Here is a 15,165-nt window from a genome sequence, read left to right on the forward strand (position 1 = left end):
GAGGAAGCTAAGAGAAAACAAATGTGATGTTAAAAAATAGAAGCTTGTAAATCTAGTCATGCCCATCTGGATTTATAGCCTTATAACTTTTTATGACTTCCAAGAATTCATTTGCACTCGCCTGCAAGGAAAAATGGAAAACCCAATCCCACTGTATTTACCACAACATTTCCTTGGAGTTAACCAAAAATAGTGAGTAGTAACAGATGGTAACTTATTATACAGTTTTGCTTCTTAGAACTAACAAACTGCAAATTAGGTTGTCATGCATATACACATTCTCTGTGAGCAAAGAAATAACTTTAAAAATATATGTATTGTTTCCACTTCCCTCCTTGTTCAATCTACATACCATTTCCTCTGGTCAGCTCTTTCCAAGACGTACCCACTGCCTGCCTTAGGTTTCCGCAGTTCCATCTCTTACCTAGTGTGAGTTGCTCATCAGTTTCTTATGATTATAGCACACTGGTATGTGTGACCAGTGGCACACAAGGCAGTGGTGCAGTAGGCCACTAAAACTGGCCGCCTACCTCTCTACACAAATTGACAAGAGAGCAACTGCAGCACTAACACTGCTACAAGGCCAGAACAAAGCTCAAACTCATGCATCTCACCACCTCCCACCAAACCCTCCCACTTCAGACAAAAATTCACATTTAGTAATACAAACAAACTAGAATCATTACTACAGTACAATGAATATAAATGCATTACCTGTTTTCTGGTAAATTTGGTCAACTTTATTCCAGGAACACGAGAATTTTCAATATACCCATGCTTTGGCTGCTCAACTAAAATAAATTCACAGCTGAGTCCTGCAAAGTGTCTACTAGAAATTTTTAGATAGTCTTCCACCAGGGCTTTTGAGCCACCTTCAATTACTGTGAAGTTCTGTACTTCCAAGGGAATCACTCTGGGAATGATGTCTACAGAGACTTCTATTCCACTCACTGTTTGGACACCGTTGGTCACATCCAGAGAAAAATGGTCGTGTAGTTGGTCAGGAACTGTCTGCACATACTGAACCTTGCCCTCATCAACATCCTGCTGTGTGAAGGTCAGAACTGGCTTTTGGTCAGCACCAAGATAACTTCCTTCTGACGAAAATTTCCGAATGTATCCATGTACTGGAACCTGTCTTACTGTGAACACAATCTCAGATGAAGAGCTGTTTTCATGAGCAACCTAAATTTGAAAAACACACCCCAAGATCATTTAAACAGAAACACAAGAAATTATTTAATTATCTTCTGAATTTCTCATTTTTAACACTGGGATTATCAACCTAATTTTTGGCATCCCTGGTTTGGTTACAGGTATATCTGCACATTTCTAGTATGTAAAAATTCTTTAAGTACACAAGTGTTAAATGGCATGGGAGTGTTTTGTAACTCTGAATATGGTTTGTAAATTGTAAAAGGACACACTCTGTAGTTAACTAGTTGCCTGTAGACTTATTAACTGTAGACTCCTGCTTGAAATGAAGACTTCAGCCAGCACAGCAATGTGCTGCAGCAGCCCCCTCGTGGTGGTTACTGTAAGGCTACATGCAAACAATAGGGAGGAAGGTATTAACCAACAAAATACAATCTCTTGTTAATGATTTCATGTTTTTAAAGTCTTATATACAATCCTCCATGTTAATGGGGATAGCTCCAAATGGAATGAAATGAAATCCTTTCTTCCTTGGCATATTCCACCAGTTCAACTAATGACCATACATACAAATGGTTGCCACATCTATAGCAAATATACAAGTAAAGCATCTACAAATATTAACTTTCTCAAGCACCAGTATGTAACAGAGTCAAAGACTACAGTCAGTCCTTCTCTTTCTTTAACATAACTGATTTTCTTTCCTAGGAATGGATGTTAGCTAGTGTCAGTGTCCTTACAGAATCAAGCATCCAGAACAAAGACATGCTAGTGAAAACCAAAAAGAGTTAAAAATGAAAGACAGTTTTGGTGAGCAGAAAGAGTACAGATGCCGCAATCGCTGAGAAAGCAGAGGTGAACACTCCCTACAAGATTGGAGAAACAGACAACACAATTAACTAACTTAATACAGTTAACTTACCTGCAGCTTTCCTTTACTGATTTTAACTGGTTTTCCTTCTTCAACTAAGAGATTGTTATTGTTCACAATCCTCGGTGGCCACTGATGACTTTCCAAATATATGCGAACATGTACACCAGCATCCAGAAGGACATCTTTAGCACGGACTGTAAAGTTAAATGTGTCAATAAGGTTGTTGCTGTCATCATGCCTGTAAGTCACGTATCCCTTTATCAGATCAAGTTGAGTGAAGGAATCTGTCACTAAATTATTTACAAATATTCTTCCATATTTTGGGAAAGTGGATATCTCGTAGGTAATCTCATGATCATTTCTGATGTCTTGGTTTGTAACAGCACTTAGGTTAGCTGTTGTAACAATTTCTTCTTTTCCTTTTTGAACCAGCAGGCCCGTATTATTTGCCAACCTAACAAAAGGATCAGTGGCATTAACTTCTAGGAGGAAAGACGTATAGTGCTTGCCATCTGTCACAAAGAGCACAAAACGCCCAAAATCTGCACCACGGTGTATAAACAGGACTTGCTTTTGCTCCAGGTCTGCTTGCTTGAATTGGTAGAGCCTGTGCAATGTATCATTTGTTAGCACCAAATCCCCATTGGAAATGCCACGTCTAGTGTACAGCAACTGTCCATCGTCAAAGTCAGAATCAGGATCGTGATAGCAGAGGTCTGCCAAAGTTAACAATCGCTGACCATTTCTCACTACGTTAAATACTTTATCGACTACACGTACTGGTTTTTCGTCATTCTTCAGCTGGACAGAAATGTTGAATCTAATTTCTACTGACAAAGATCCTGCTTCTGGATCAAAGTTTGCCCACTCCCCTGGTTCTTCACTGAAAGCTCTGACAAGGAATTCATCAAACACTGTCTCAGAATCATCATGCACATACATAAGGCGCTTATCACTTATATCTTCACTAGTGAAAGAGGTGAGATTGTCATTACTCTCAAATGAACCTGAAAAATTAATGAGTTTTAATTTCCCATGCTTGGGAAACTTTAAAACTTTGTATTGGAAAGTTCTATTATCCAGTGTTTGCACAAACAATTTTGTGCTTGTTATTAATTCTCCTTCACCTTCAGTAACAGTCAAGCCATTGTTAATCAACAAAACATTTCTGAAATCTGATTTGATGCAGACTTCGAATTCGTAGAAATTTGATTCCAGATATTTTGTTGAAATGAGGAATTTAAATGAATCACGTTTGTCTTCATGGTATCTACTGATTAACTCATACGCCACTTTTTGATCAGTAATATCTTTCTGGCTAAAGACTGAATGTTTTTTCAAAGGCTGGTCATTAAGCAGCATTTGTCCACTCTTTGGTAGGGATAGCAGTTTAAAATGAAGCTCGTCTTCAGGTATTTCTAGATCCGCAAGCACAGCAAAAAGATTATCTGAATTCAGGTACTTCTTTCTTGATTTTTCAATTTCTAGAGGAGTATATTTCACTAAGCTGTACCTTAGCCATTTCACTTGGACTGGAAACACATACTCTTCACTGATTCTGTTTCCTATGCTAACTCTGAATTTAAATTGGTCAGTCACATTGTCCTGCTGAATTTCTTTAAAAGTGCTACAGTATCTCACACGGCTGCGCTGAACAGAGCGTTGAGAAAAAGAGCTGGCTTGCTTCCATTCCCTGCTTGAATGCTGTCTTTGGACTTCCCCAAACTGGGGCGGCTCTGTGATCTCGTACCTTATCTCCAGCTCCTGCAGGTTGGCATTTGTTTCAACAGCCAGATGGCTAGGTGTGATCAGAGCTGCAGCACCCTGCAACAGTCTTATTCCTGAGCTGCTGACAACTTTGTAATCCAAAGGAACTGCCATGACACGTAACACAACAGTGTTGCTCACTTTCTCACCATCACTTGCCCTCAGAACAATCCTCGAGTTCTTGACACCTGTGTGAACAAATAAAATATTGCCTTTCCTTAAGTCCTCGTTAGAAAAAGTAGCAATAGCTTTTCCAGGATGCTTTGAGTTTTCTAAAAATCCCGCATCTGCATTCATACTTCCAAGAACTGAAAGACTGAGGTCCAGAGGATCTGTATCATTATCTAACACTTTTATCAGGTCACTAGTCAAACGTTTCTTTGAGTTCTCTAACAGAAGAAGTACATTTCCCTCAGGCAGTGTGATCTCAGGAGCATCATTTACTGGAATGATGGTAATGTCAAACACATACTGCTCATTTCCTTGCAAGTACGGGGGCAGGGTGTTTCTGCTGCTGGCAGAAATAGAGAAATTAAAATGATCAGAAGTGGCCTCCGAGCCACCATGGACGTACAGGATCTTCCCTTGCCACAGGTCCTGCACAGTAAATGCATTTACTTCCTGCACAGCTTCAGCATCCAATTTCAAGTTCCCATGTGAGGGTGGTTGCTTTATTTCAAAAAGAACTTGTGACTGATGGATCCCAAGTTTCTGAAAGTCTAAGTTGACTTTAATATGTTTAGATTCAAGTAAAGCTTGTCCACCCTCTTGCACAATCAAGTTACTCAGAACTAAAAGGTGACTTTTATCTCCCTGGCCCAGTGAGACAGAGCTTTGAGAAGACATGGAAAATGTGGGGGCTGCTTTCGCAGTAGGATATTTTAAAGCCATCTGTAAAGAAAGATTTGTATTAAAAGCACTTTCAGTTTCACATCCAGCTGAAATGTCCTTTGTTACCAGAACATTCTTCAGAGATTTCTTTTCTGAATTGACTTTTAGGTCTCTCAAGCAACCTTTGAAGGACCCTCCTCTGGCATACTTTCCAGACACTGAGGGTAGCTCTAACTTAATTGCTTCTGATCGTGTACTGTCATCTACACCACCTACAAAGAGAGACCCCTTCAGAAGCAGCTTGCTTTGTGGAGGGAATGATTTTTTCACAGTTTCTTCATCCAATGTCAGCTGTAAATATTCTGTGCTAAATTTCAGCTTCACATAGTGCCAATGACCATCATTGACTGGCATACGAGAGGAAAGCTGGGTTCTACTTTGATGTCTTCCAATACACGCTTTAATTAATCCATCTTCCATTTCCATTGCAATGAAATTTCCTGCTTGCCCAGGATGATAAAGCAGCAAGCCACGTGCAGCTGAGGTTTGCAGCGCATACTCCACAACTCCCTCACCATCAACATTCCACAATGGGAAAGAAACATAAGATCTGGAACTGAAGAAACTGATGGGTTCATCTTCACCTGCAAAGAATTCGTCACTGCATCCCACTGAAACTTCATGAATACTTTTAAAGCCAGGAGAAGGTCTCAGGGGCATCAGGATGTCTAGCTGATTAAATGACACGTCATCAATACATCCTCGGAAGTTGGGCAGTGCTCCAACAAGGTCAGGAATGTCAAGTTCACTAGTACCACCTACATAGAATCCATGATCAATATTTAAGTCGTAGAGAATTCCAGGCATTTTTGCACTTGTTCTATCATGCTTATCAACTACCAAGGCGATGTTGTCATGTTCATGATGCAGTTCAACCAGATGCCAAGCTAAATCATTCAGCTGAGATCTTTGCTGAGAACGCAGTACTCGTTCCCCCATGCCAAAGTTAATTCTCAGCTGCAAGAGACAGAATATTAAAAATACATCAAAATCCAATGTCGTATTTTTTACAATCATATATTCATATAGACTTGAACAGTTACTTTTCATAAATTTTCGTATTTAGCGTATCGTTTATAAAATGTAATTGGGAAAAAAAAAATCCCATTAAAATTCAGTCTGGGTTTACCTGTCATCACAACATTGACTTGTATAATTGCAGAAGAGGGAATGAACTACACTCCAGTTCTGCTGAGACCAACAACTCCTGAGAACTCTTGTGACAATAATGTTTCAAGAACTTGCCTTGCAGAATAACTATTATTTGGAACCAACATTTCTAAGATGCTAACAGCATTAAATCTGAAATGTTGCCCTTACTGAACCCTCACGCCTTGAACAGCGATCTTGATCTTAAACCCAGAAATCTAAGAGGCTTCTAGATAACTAGCTTTTTAATAATTATCATTGTGAGAAGCACATACCATGTTTTGAAATTATCAATTATATTATACAAATTTTCCATTCTTTTTAACATAAGCTTCAGGAATTGTTACAGACAACAGCTTAAAGAAAACACTAAATAGAGGCTTTGCATTTCTTTTTTACCATAGCCACAAATCTTACCTGCACCCTTCCTGACTGTAGCTCCATCAAACAATAATCTCTCTTTCCAGCTGCAAGAAAGAGCATTCCATGTGGCTTGCTTGTTCGAAACCGCAACTGTAAAGTTGTCTGTGAGGATGTTTCTGCCTTCTTCAATGCCACATAGCTATCACCATAAAATGATACTAAAAGAAAGGAAAACAAGCAGATTTAGGTACACACACAGAATCTTGTCTATACATATATTAAAAACTCATATTAACTCTCTCTATATTTATTTATATATGTATAAAAATAGACCTCATATATTAAATTCATCCAGTTCAAGCAACTGGGTAAGAGCCCTGTGGCCATACCAGTGTGAACAAGAACTGAATATAGCCCATTATAGTATCTCCAACAATGATCATGGGGAATCATGGCAGAAGCATATTTAACATCTTCCTTCAAACACCGTCCTAGTTTCCAATTATTTTTCATTTCTGATGTTTTCATGAATTTGTCACAGTCTGCCTAAGTCTGCCACAGGATTTCTCCCTAAAGTACTCCTCTGGTTTCTCTTTGGCCTCATGTAAACATCTTCATCTTTAAGATGTTTCCCCATGTCTCTGTCAGAGACATCCTCTGTCACCTCTGATGAGAAGACCCACAGGTCTCCTAGCGCCTGCAGAACCATATCCTTTCAAATGCTCCCATCTGTCTTTCAGGCTGAAGAGTCCTAGCTTCATCTCTTGGTTCCTATATGCAGCCTTCAACCATCCCTGCTGTCCTGTTGCCCAGTCACTTGGTTTTGTATAGAACTCCTGCAATATTTCACTCTCTTCTCCCCTCTTTACTGCCCTGAAGTACAGTAAAATCAATTAACTTCCTCATTTGACTACTCACTGCCTTTGCCATCTCCTTTATTACTATACTGAACAGCACAAATTGCAAGAGTGACTCCTGCACAGCTCAGCTGTTAACTTCTCTCCTATGCAAAATATCATTTACCCTTTCTTCCTACCTTTTAATCTAAAACTTATCACTCAGTGCCATTTAGAATAACCAAATATGAAGTTGCAGAGAGACAATATTTTCCAGTGTGACACTGGGCAACAGTTTGGTGTTTAAACTGCACTTCCTTAAAAAGAAAAAAATAAATGTAAGCTAAAGCTTTTGCCCTCCACAAAACACTTCAGCGTCAGAATCCATCACTGAAGGTGGGACTGGAAACTCAACATCAGCCTAGGCACTGATCCAACACCAAAGGAGATCTTGGGCCAAGACCACCTACTGTGCCTTGGCGTGATTTCTGCTTCAGTACCCACCAAACTAGGCAGCATGTTATTACAATACAGGAATCAAGTTCATATTTTAGAATGATTTCTGGCTAAAACCACATTATGAGTGACCTCAAAATGACTCCAGTGCCACAGTTTTAGAAAAGGGGACATTATGTCCTGCTCCATCTGATGTCACTTGTACCACCATGGAAAATAGGTGGAGTTCAACCAACAATACCATCCCCGAAAGCTCCCTTGACACCGTAACACATGCATTCAGCATATCATACAGGAAACAATTCCTTCAGACTGCGTGGGCAGACAATCCATTTTGCAATGTCAGTCCATGCCCCAAAGGGAAAAAGAAGGGTGGAAGCAGCTGAGAGTAAGAGTTTGATCTAGCTCAACTATGATTTCCCTTTGTGGGTATTTCTATGTGCTATAGATAAAACAGAACAGAACAGCTCAGTTGGAAGGGACCCTCACAGAGCATCGAGTCCAACTGCCTGACCACTTCAGGGCTAACCAAATGTTAAAGCATACTGCTGAGAGCATTGTCCAAACACCTCCTGAGCACAGACAGGCATGGGGCATCAGCCACCTCTCTAGGAAGCCTGTCCCAGTGTTTGACCACCCTCATGGTAAATAATTTTTTCCTAATGTCCAGTCTGCACCTCCCCTGCTGCTGCTCTGCGCCTATCCTGCGCATCCTGCCATCAGGTACCAGGGGGAGAGACTGGCGTCTCCCAGCACAGATACACAAGGCCTCAGAAAACAGAGGTCAAATCATGTGGGACATAAATTTAAAGATCTGCTCAACCTGAGCTACCGGCTAATTTGTGGTCCCCATCTCCCTTCTTTCTCCACTAGAGCACACTCCCAACTCTGATTAGAAAAAACACACAGGGGCTACAAACCCTTCCTAATATTTCTATCATGACAAGTTACACTTACATGAAAACCGTAAGTTTTGAGAATTTTGTTTCAAGTAATTTTACTGAGTATTCCCGAACAGCTCCATCCGTAACAGCTTTCTTAGACGTAAACACAAGAAGCCAGGCCAGACACAGCAGAAGGCTTCAGAATCACACAGCAAGGACTTCACTCTTGTTACCCTGCAGAACCATTAGGCTGGCTCTTTGACCTTTCACTTAGCTTCTTCTCTCTGCTGTTGAAAAGATTACTGAATTCAACTACACTCTGCATTGCTTTTCTCTTGGTTTCTCTCCTCACTGTGCAAAGCAATCAAAGCCTCACCTCTTTTCCATTTCGAAAACTAATAGCCTCCAAAATGTACCTACAAGAAACGACCTCAAACAATCCACACAGTTATTACTTGTGTAGTGCACAAACATCCAAAACCAAAATCAAGACTAAAGACCTAAATGAAATAATGCTTTTTTTTCCACATTTTTCTGTATTGCTCATTTCAGACTCAATTTCATGTCTTCTCAGCAATGTATAAGGACGAACTGATCTTGGAATCGCAATCCAATGCTCACTTCATAACTGGAAGTAATTTAATGCAGGCTTCACATTGCTCAACACCTTTCAGTCTACACTGTTGGCAGGAAACAGCCAAATCCCTGCGTATCTCAACCATACCTTTCCTTACCTTCTACACTCTCGTCCCAAAAAAAGTTGTAAGAGAAGGCTTAGGCTTGGACCTGTAACCCAAAAAGGCTTTTATATTCATGCCAGAGGTTTTTCAGTTCACGTCAGTTGAAAAAGAGGGGCATTTAAAAGATGCTTTCCCTGCCACCTTTTGTATGAAAAACTTGAAATACACGATTTGATCTTCAAGCAGGGAAGAAAAAGACAACATTGCCATACAAGAGAGCATTTGGACAACGTTTTTGTCTTCAAAGTGTTCAGGAGGTATCAGTAAAAATACTTCCAGGCTTTATGAAAGTACAGCTTGAAGCCCCATTAAATGCCCTCAGTGATGCAATTTGAGGTAAACAGTGAGAGACACCTTCAGACTTAATGTGCTTCTGCTGTAACTAAGATGAAAAAAAAAGGGAATGAAACAACATGAGGGCCTGGCAAGGGACAGCAAGAGAATGGGCAGCAGCAGCGTGCAGGGTGTAAAGAACAATGGAGCCTTACTATGTCTAACTGCTTTGTTTTTTCTTCCTGGTACTGGATTGCAGAGTTGTACCAAAGGATGTGATAACCACCAAACGTCCCTAGATGCAGGCTGAACTGCTCCTTCTACACTGTGCAGGTCCCAACTTTTTTTCTGTTAAGCTAGAGGCAAAACAGCATGCAACCTCACGCACAGATATAATAGGAAGTCTCTACCCTGGGAGAGAATTTGAGTGATGGAAGCAAGTGTTCAGAGACTATGAATACCAAATTTAAGCTGATGTGATATTAATAACTTTTAAAAGCTCTGCTTCTTCTGATTGTACAGCACAAGTGAAGACATTGAAAAGGAAGATGCTTTCAGAGAAAGTGTACCAAATTCCATGTATCTAATATAAGAAAATTCTTACAGCTCTCCACCAGAAAACAAAGCAGAATGAAGGATTAAATGCATCTGCAAGTATTGCACATGGTCTGCACTACAAACATGCCTAAAGCTGGCCCACAGAAACAAACAACCTCTCTAGCCGCTTCCAGGTAACAGAGCTTCACATCCAGGTCCAAGAATCCAGCCAGTGCACCACCAGAAGAGATGTCAGTCCTCCCCAAAGTGAATTCCATAGTGTCCAAAATACCGACTCTACTCCCATAAGATTTTGTAGCATATTTTAGCGTATTTTGTTCGTGCTGAGGTAGCCAGAACCATTTATCAGAACAACTGGAGTGAAGCAATTCATTCACATGCTGCAAGTATCCTTTCCAAAATTTTGTGATTTGTGTGTTTATTTTCATATCCAGTTGTATTTCCTTTCACCTCAAAGCTGCCATTAGTACATCTCAAATCGCTGTGACTACAGGAGAAGCCTAATACAAGAGTACATAAAAATAATTCAGAGAAATAAATACTGGGCTCCAACACCATTACACAATTATTTAAAAGTTTGTTAGTAATTTATACTAAACCTTTTGAATTATACACCTGCTGAGTGATGTGAAAAAGATGATAAATTAGGATAAAGTGAAGTGTTTGTTAAATGAAGCAATCTTCACTGAAAAATAATCCATTCAGGCAGAATATTCTTACTAACATTCTCCAGCATGACTAACAACTTCTTGCAACTTTTGGAAAGGTTTACATATAATTTATAGTATATCAGTGATAAAAATCACTATTTTTAAAAAAATATAATACAAATAGTAAAAGAAATAACCATTAAAGTAAACCATAGGTTTCATGGAGTTCTCAAGAGCTGCATCAAGTGGTAAGACAAGAGGAAATGGCCTTAAGTTGCAGTAGGGGAGGTTTAGGTTGGGTACTAGGAAACATGTTTTCACTGAAAGGGTTGTAAGGCATTGGAACAGGCTGCCCAGGGAAGCAGCTGAGTCACCATCCCTGGAGGTCTTCAGAAAACGTGTAGATGTAGTGCTCAGTGACATGGTTTAGAGGTGGAGTTGGCAGTGCTAGGTTAAAGGTTGGACTAGATCATCTTAGAGGTTTTTTCCAAACTAGGTGATACTCTGATTCTAGATCATTCTGGTTATTCAAAGCTCTCTCAAACTACAAGCTAGAAAAATAAAAAATGACAGCAAATACTTTCTTAAAGTAATTTCCCATTTGTTTTTTGCTTCTGATAGGTAGTGAAGAAGAATCAGATCAGTAGCTGATTTTTCTCACATTCCTGATTGAAACCTGGCCTTATGTTAGAAAAACTTATTGTCTGTGTGTCCGCCCATTAAAACTAGATTGAACAGGCTTAAGAATACCAACCAGAACATCATTAGCCTGATGAAATGAATAATACCCTTACACAGGTGTAATCTGATATTGATGATAATGCTCTTTTACAGTGAATCTCAATGTCTCTCTCTCTTGCAGAGAGAGGAAAATGTGAACCTCTTTCCAGCCTGATTCAGCAGCACTCACTAGTAATCACCTGGAAAAATAATCACAAAACATATCCTCACAATTAAAAATACACTCCTGTCTTCTTCATTTGATCTTACAGCTGGATGGAACCATATTTAAAATATTCCATTTTTAACCAAGAACTTGCTGCATCATAGATATGATCTAATTCAACCAGTGAGATGGAAAAACATTATAGGCACCACTGAATATCTTAGGTCATATGGCTTGCTTACAGATCTTTGGTGGGAAACTGGTTAAAAACCTTGTTCTAAACAAGGGGGAGAGAATATAAACTTTAGTCTCTCAGCATTCAGGTGCACTTCTTCCAAATATGCCTGATGATTAAATTACATGGAGATATTCATTGCTTCCTTCTCTCTTTAGCAAGGTTGCCTGAATGCTTTTGTGGTACCGTGTCTAAAAAGTACAAACATATTTCATTATTAAAATGCTTGTGTTCTGCTCCACTTGAAAGGTATGCAAAGATCACACCTGCACAAGCAGCCCAGGGGTGATCAAAATATTAATCAGGAGAAAAAAAGGAAAAAAAAAAAAAAAAAAAACACAGAAGCTGTCAAACTGCACTTTGGAGGATGCATTTATTAAAGACCTGAAAGCAGAAGACATTCTGATACTTACAAATACCATGGCATGGGACTGTTGGGTTAATGTTGGAAGTGCCTCTTCCCAGATCACACAGTCTAAACTACATTCTCCAACACACAGTCCTGATACTTCATAGAACGGGAGTTTGGTTAATGAAATTTTGCTATGAGGACAAACAGAAGAAATAATGCAGCAGAATGACAGAAAGCAAACAGAGAGCCAAAGGATACTTCATAATGGAGAAGCACAACTTCTTTTGCTTCTTATTCAAGCTAGTAGCAGATCACATTGACAGCACTTCAGGGGCACAGGAAGAATGGACATGGAAAAGGACTGCCAGATTTGCTGGGAAAGCCATTTACAGGTAATGTAACCATAGTGCTGAAGTGAATTCTCAGGGCTGATTCACACTTTACCACTGGTAGATTTAGAGTTAGATTTTGTGGGTAAATCAAATGCTAGTAAGAGTCTGCAAACCTCTGATTCTTGCATGTAATGCAAAACGTACACAGTGAGACACATCCCTGTGTTGCATCCACATGTGCTTCACACACCAGATTTCCAGATAAAAGATAGTCCTATAGCTGAAGCGCTGAACATCAAATGAACAAAGGTAAAATGTTAATTTCTGGTTCCATCAAAGAAACATGCCAAAGAATAGTGCGAACCACTTAACAACCTAATTTCAGTTTACTGCCTAAAAGTTGTTAGCGCTTTGTTTTCCTTCCATCCTCAAATTGTTTTTCAGTTCCTCTCTAAGATCTTTGGGACAAGAATCTCTCTACCTCTGAGCATGGCTACAGTTATAACAGCAACTGTAGTAAAGAGACAAGAGCTAGATTTTGACAAATGGTCCTGGTACAGATGCCAGCCCACGTGGGATGGTAGAGATCTGCATGACAGCTCTGCTGAAGCATCCTACATTGCTGCACTTGGGCTAGCACAAGCAGCAGGCTGTGATTCTGACATCCTACCTTGCAATCTGGAAATGTTCCCTGCAGCCCTGTATTTACCGTGCACTGCCCGGAATGCTGGGCACGGACAGCTCTTACCACAACAGTGAGGCATGAAGTGGTTTGTCAACTTCTCAAAGTACTGTTTGCAAAACCATACTGGTTGGCCTGATATTGCTGCCAGTAAAATCACTGACAAAACCCTTAGACCATGACATTTATGAAAATGCTACTAGCACTAGAGAAATTTCAGTGGCAATCTGATCTCCCAGACATCTGTGATAACTCAAATAACTGTGAGCAATAAAATATCCTCCCTACTCTGCATACAGACTTCTTGTCCATGAAACCTGCAAGAACACTGTTTAGAGCACCATACATTGAAATCCTCTTGCAAAAAGACAAGGGAGGTATAAGAACTGAAGATTTTTTTAAATTACAATTAAACATTAGGCATTAGTTCCTAACTAGTCTACTGATCTAGAGAAAACATTCACAGTACAGTCATAGACAGTGAGACACTTGTAATTTTTAAGGAAAGGGAGTTATAGCAATTAGTTCCTGTCGCATGGGATTGCAAAGCATACTAGACAGGTCAATTCTGCAACTGTTCACTGGTCAAATATTGAAGTGGATATTTAAATAGCAAATCTGATTATCATTCCTTGGTGCTGTAATTACAGTTCACTGGAAGATGAAAACAAATAAATTTCAAACTTCAGCTTTTGGCTGTGCCAGTGGTTTTGGTGACAGCTCTAGAGTAGCACGTCTATTTGCACCACCGTCAGGAAGAGCGGCGGGCCCTTGGCATGTGTGGGAAGCCAGACATCAGCTCAATTTGGATGCCAAAACCCGGCACCCGTTGTCACTGCTTGGTAATGAACATCGAAGCTTCTTGCAAGCCAAAACGGGGGAAGGAAACACAGGGCATACCCTTGCACATGCCATAGAGCTTTTCTCACGGCACGTAACTTCAGTCATACTCACGACTGTTAAAAAAAGAATTTTACGCCAGTTGCTTGCTATTTGTTTGTATTAAAAAAACTCTGGGACTCCGTCAAGTCCCGGCATCAACCTTGCAGCTGGCAAAAAGCGAATCATGCCTCAGCTGGCAGGCTCGGCCTCCCCTTAGCAGAAACACCTTCCCCTCGCCCCCAAAAGCTGCTGCTGTCGAAAACAAAGCTATTTCTGCACGCCTACCGCCAGGTAAGCCCGGCTGCTCCCACCACAGGCCTCACACTCCGGGAGCTGGGTGCGGGGCTCGCCCCGCCGCAGCCCCCGCCCGAGCCTCCAGCCCCGCGGGGCGCCCCTCCATGGGGGCTCCCCTCCCGCAGGCGCAGCCCCCAGCGCCTCCCTCCCCCTCAACCAGCGCCCTGCCGGCCTGCCCGGAGCCCGGCGGCTGCCCGCGGCATGGCGGCAGCCCCTACCTGCGAGGGCCGGCCGGCCGGCGGCCAGCAGCAGCAGCAGGAGCAGCAGCGCCGCCAGCAGCGGGGCGCTGGGCCCGGCCGCCATGCCGCGGACCGGCCGGGCAGCACCGCCCGCCCCGAGCAACCGGGGGCCCGGCACGGAGCTCGCCGCCCTCCCCCTGCCCCCAGTCCCGCCTCCCGCTACAGAAACACGGCGGGGGCGGCACCGGGAGGGTTGGAGGGCCGGCCCCGGGGCTGCCACAGGCGTCCTGTGGAGTAGGGGTGGCTCCTCGCGGTGTGTTCCCATAGTTTTGTTTCACTTCAAGCACTCAGGTGACGTTGCGGGGCTCGGCGGCGGTCCCCGGGTTGTCCCAGCAGAGCACAGGAGGAGAAGGGTGTGAAGCCCTGTGCAGAGCACTCAGCGTTGTGGTTGTGTCCAACACTTCTCTCAAAGTCTGCTGCCATCACTGCATCCCTCAGGCTGGAAGCACTCACGGTGGTCAGCACACAAGGTGGTCAGCACTCCCACATGTGGCCTTGTCCCCACGCAATTCCAAGCGTCTGTTCTGGTGTCCCCTCCAGATCACTCCTAACAAGATCATAGAAGGTTGGAAAAGACCTTCAAGATCATCACGTCCAACCATCACCCTACCACTAATGTCACTGTCACCCACTAAACCACGTCCCTAATCAGCATGTCCAACCTTTA

The 15,165-nt window shown here is 41.8% G+C and overlaps 1 protein-coding gene across 2 annotated transcripts in view; it reads right to left on the minus strand.

Moving 5' to 3' along the window:
- The window catches only part of LOC309889702 (chondroitin sulfate proteoglycan 4-like), a 37,064-nt gene extending 22,464 nt beyond the window's left edge, over positions 1-14,600 (minus strand). Inside the window, exons 1-4 of one of the 2 annotated variants that reach the window (XM_082782659.1) lie at positions 14,478-14,600; positions 6,254-6,417; positions 2,078-5,644; positions 952-1,185 (exon numbers count right to left, since the gene is read on the minus strand). In XM_082782659.1, coding sequence (XP_082638785.1) covers positions 952-1,185; positions 2,078-5,644; positions 6,254-6,417; positions 14,478-14,562 — 4,050 coding nt within the window. In that variant the 5' untranslated portion in view covers positions 14,563-14,600. Of the gene's footprint in view, positions 1-714; positions 1,186-2,077; positions 5,645-6,253; positions 6,418-14,477 lie in introns of both variants that reach the window. The other variant, XM_082782658.1, reaches the window with a different exon arrangement.
- Positions 14,601-15,165: the final 565 nt, after the last annotated feature.

This window comes from Aythya marila, assembly GCF_965140915.1.
Source record: "Aythya marila genome assembly, chromosome: Z".
NCBI classification, from domain to species: Eukaryota; Metazoa; Chordata; class Aves; order Anseriformes; family Anatidae; genus Aythya; species Aythya marila.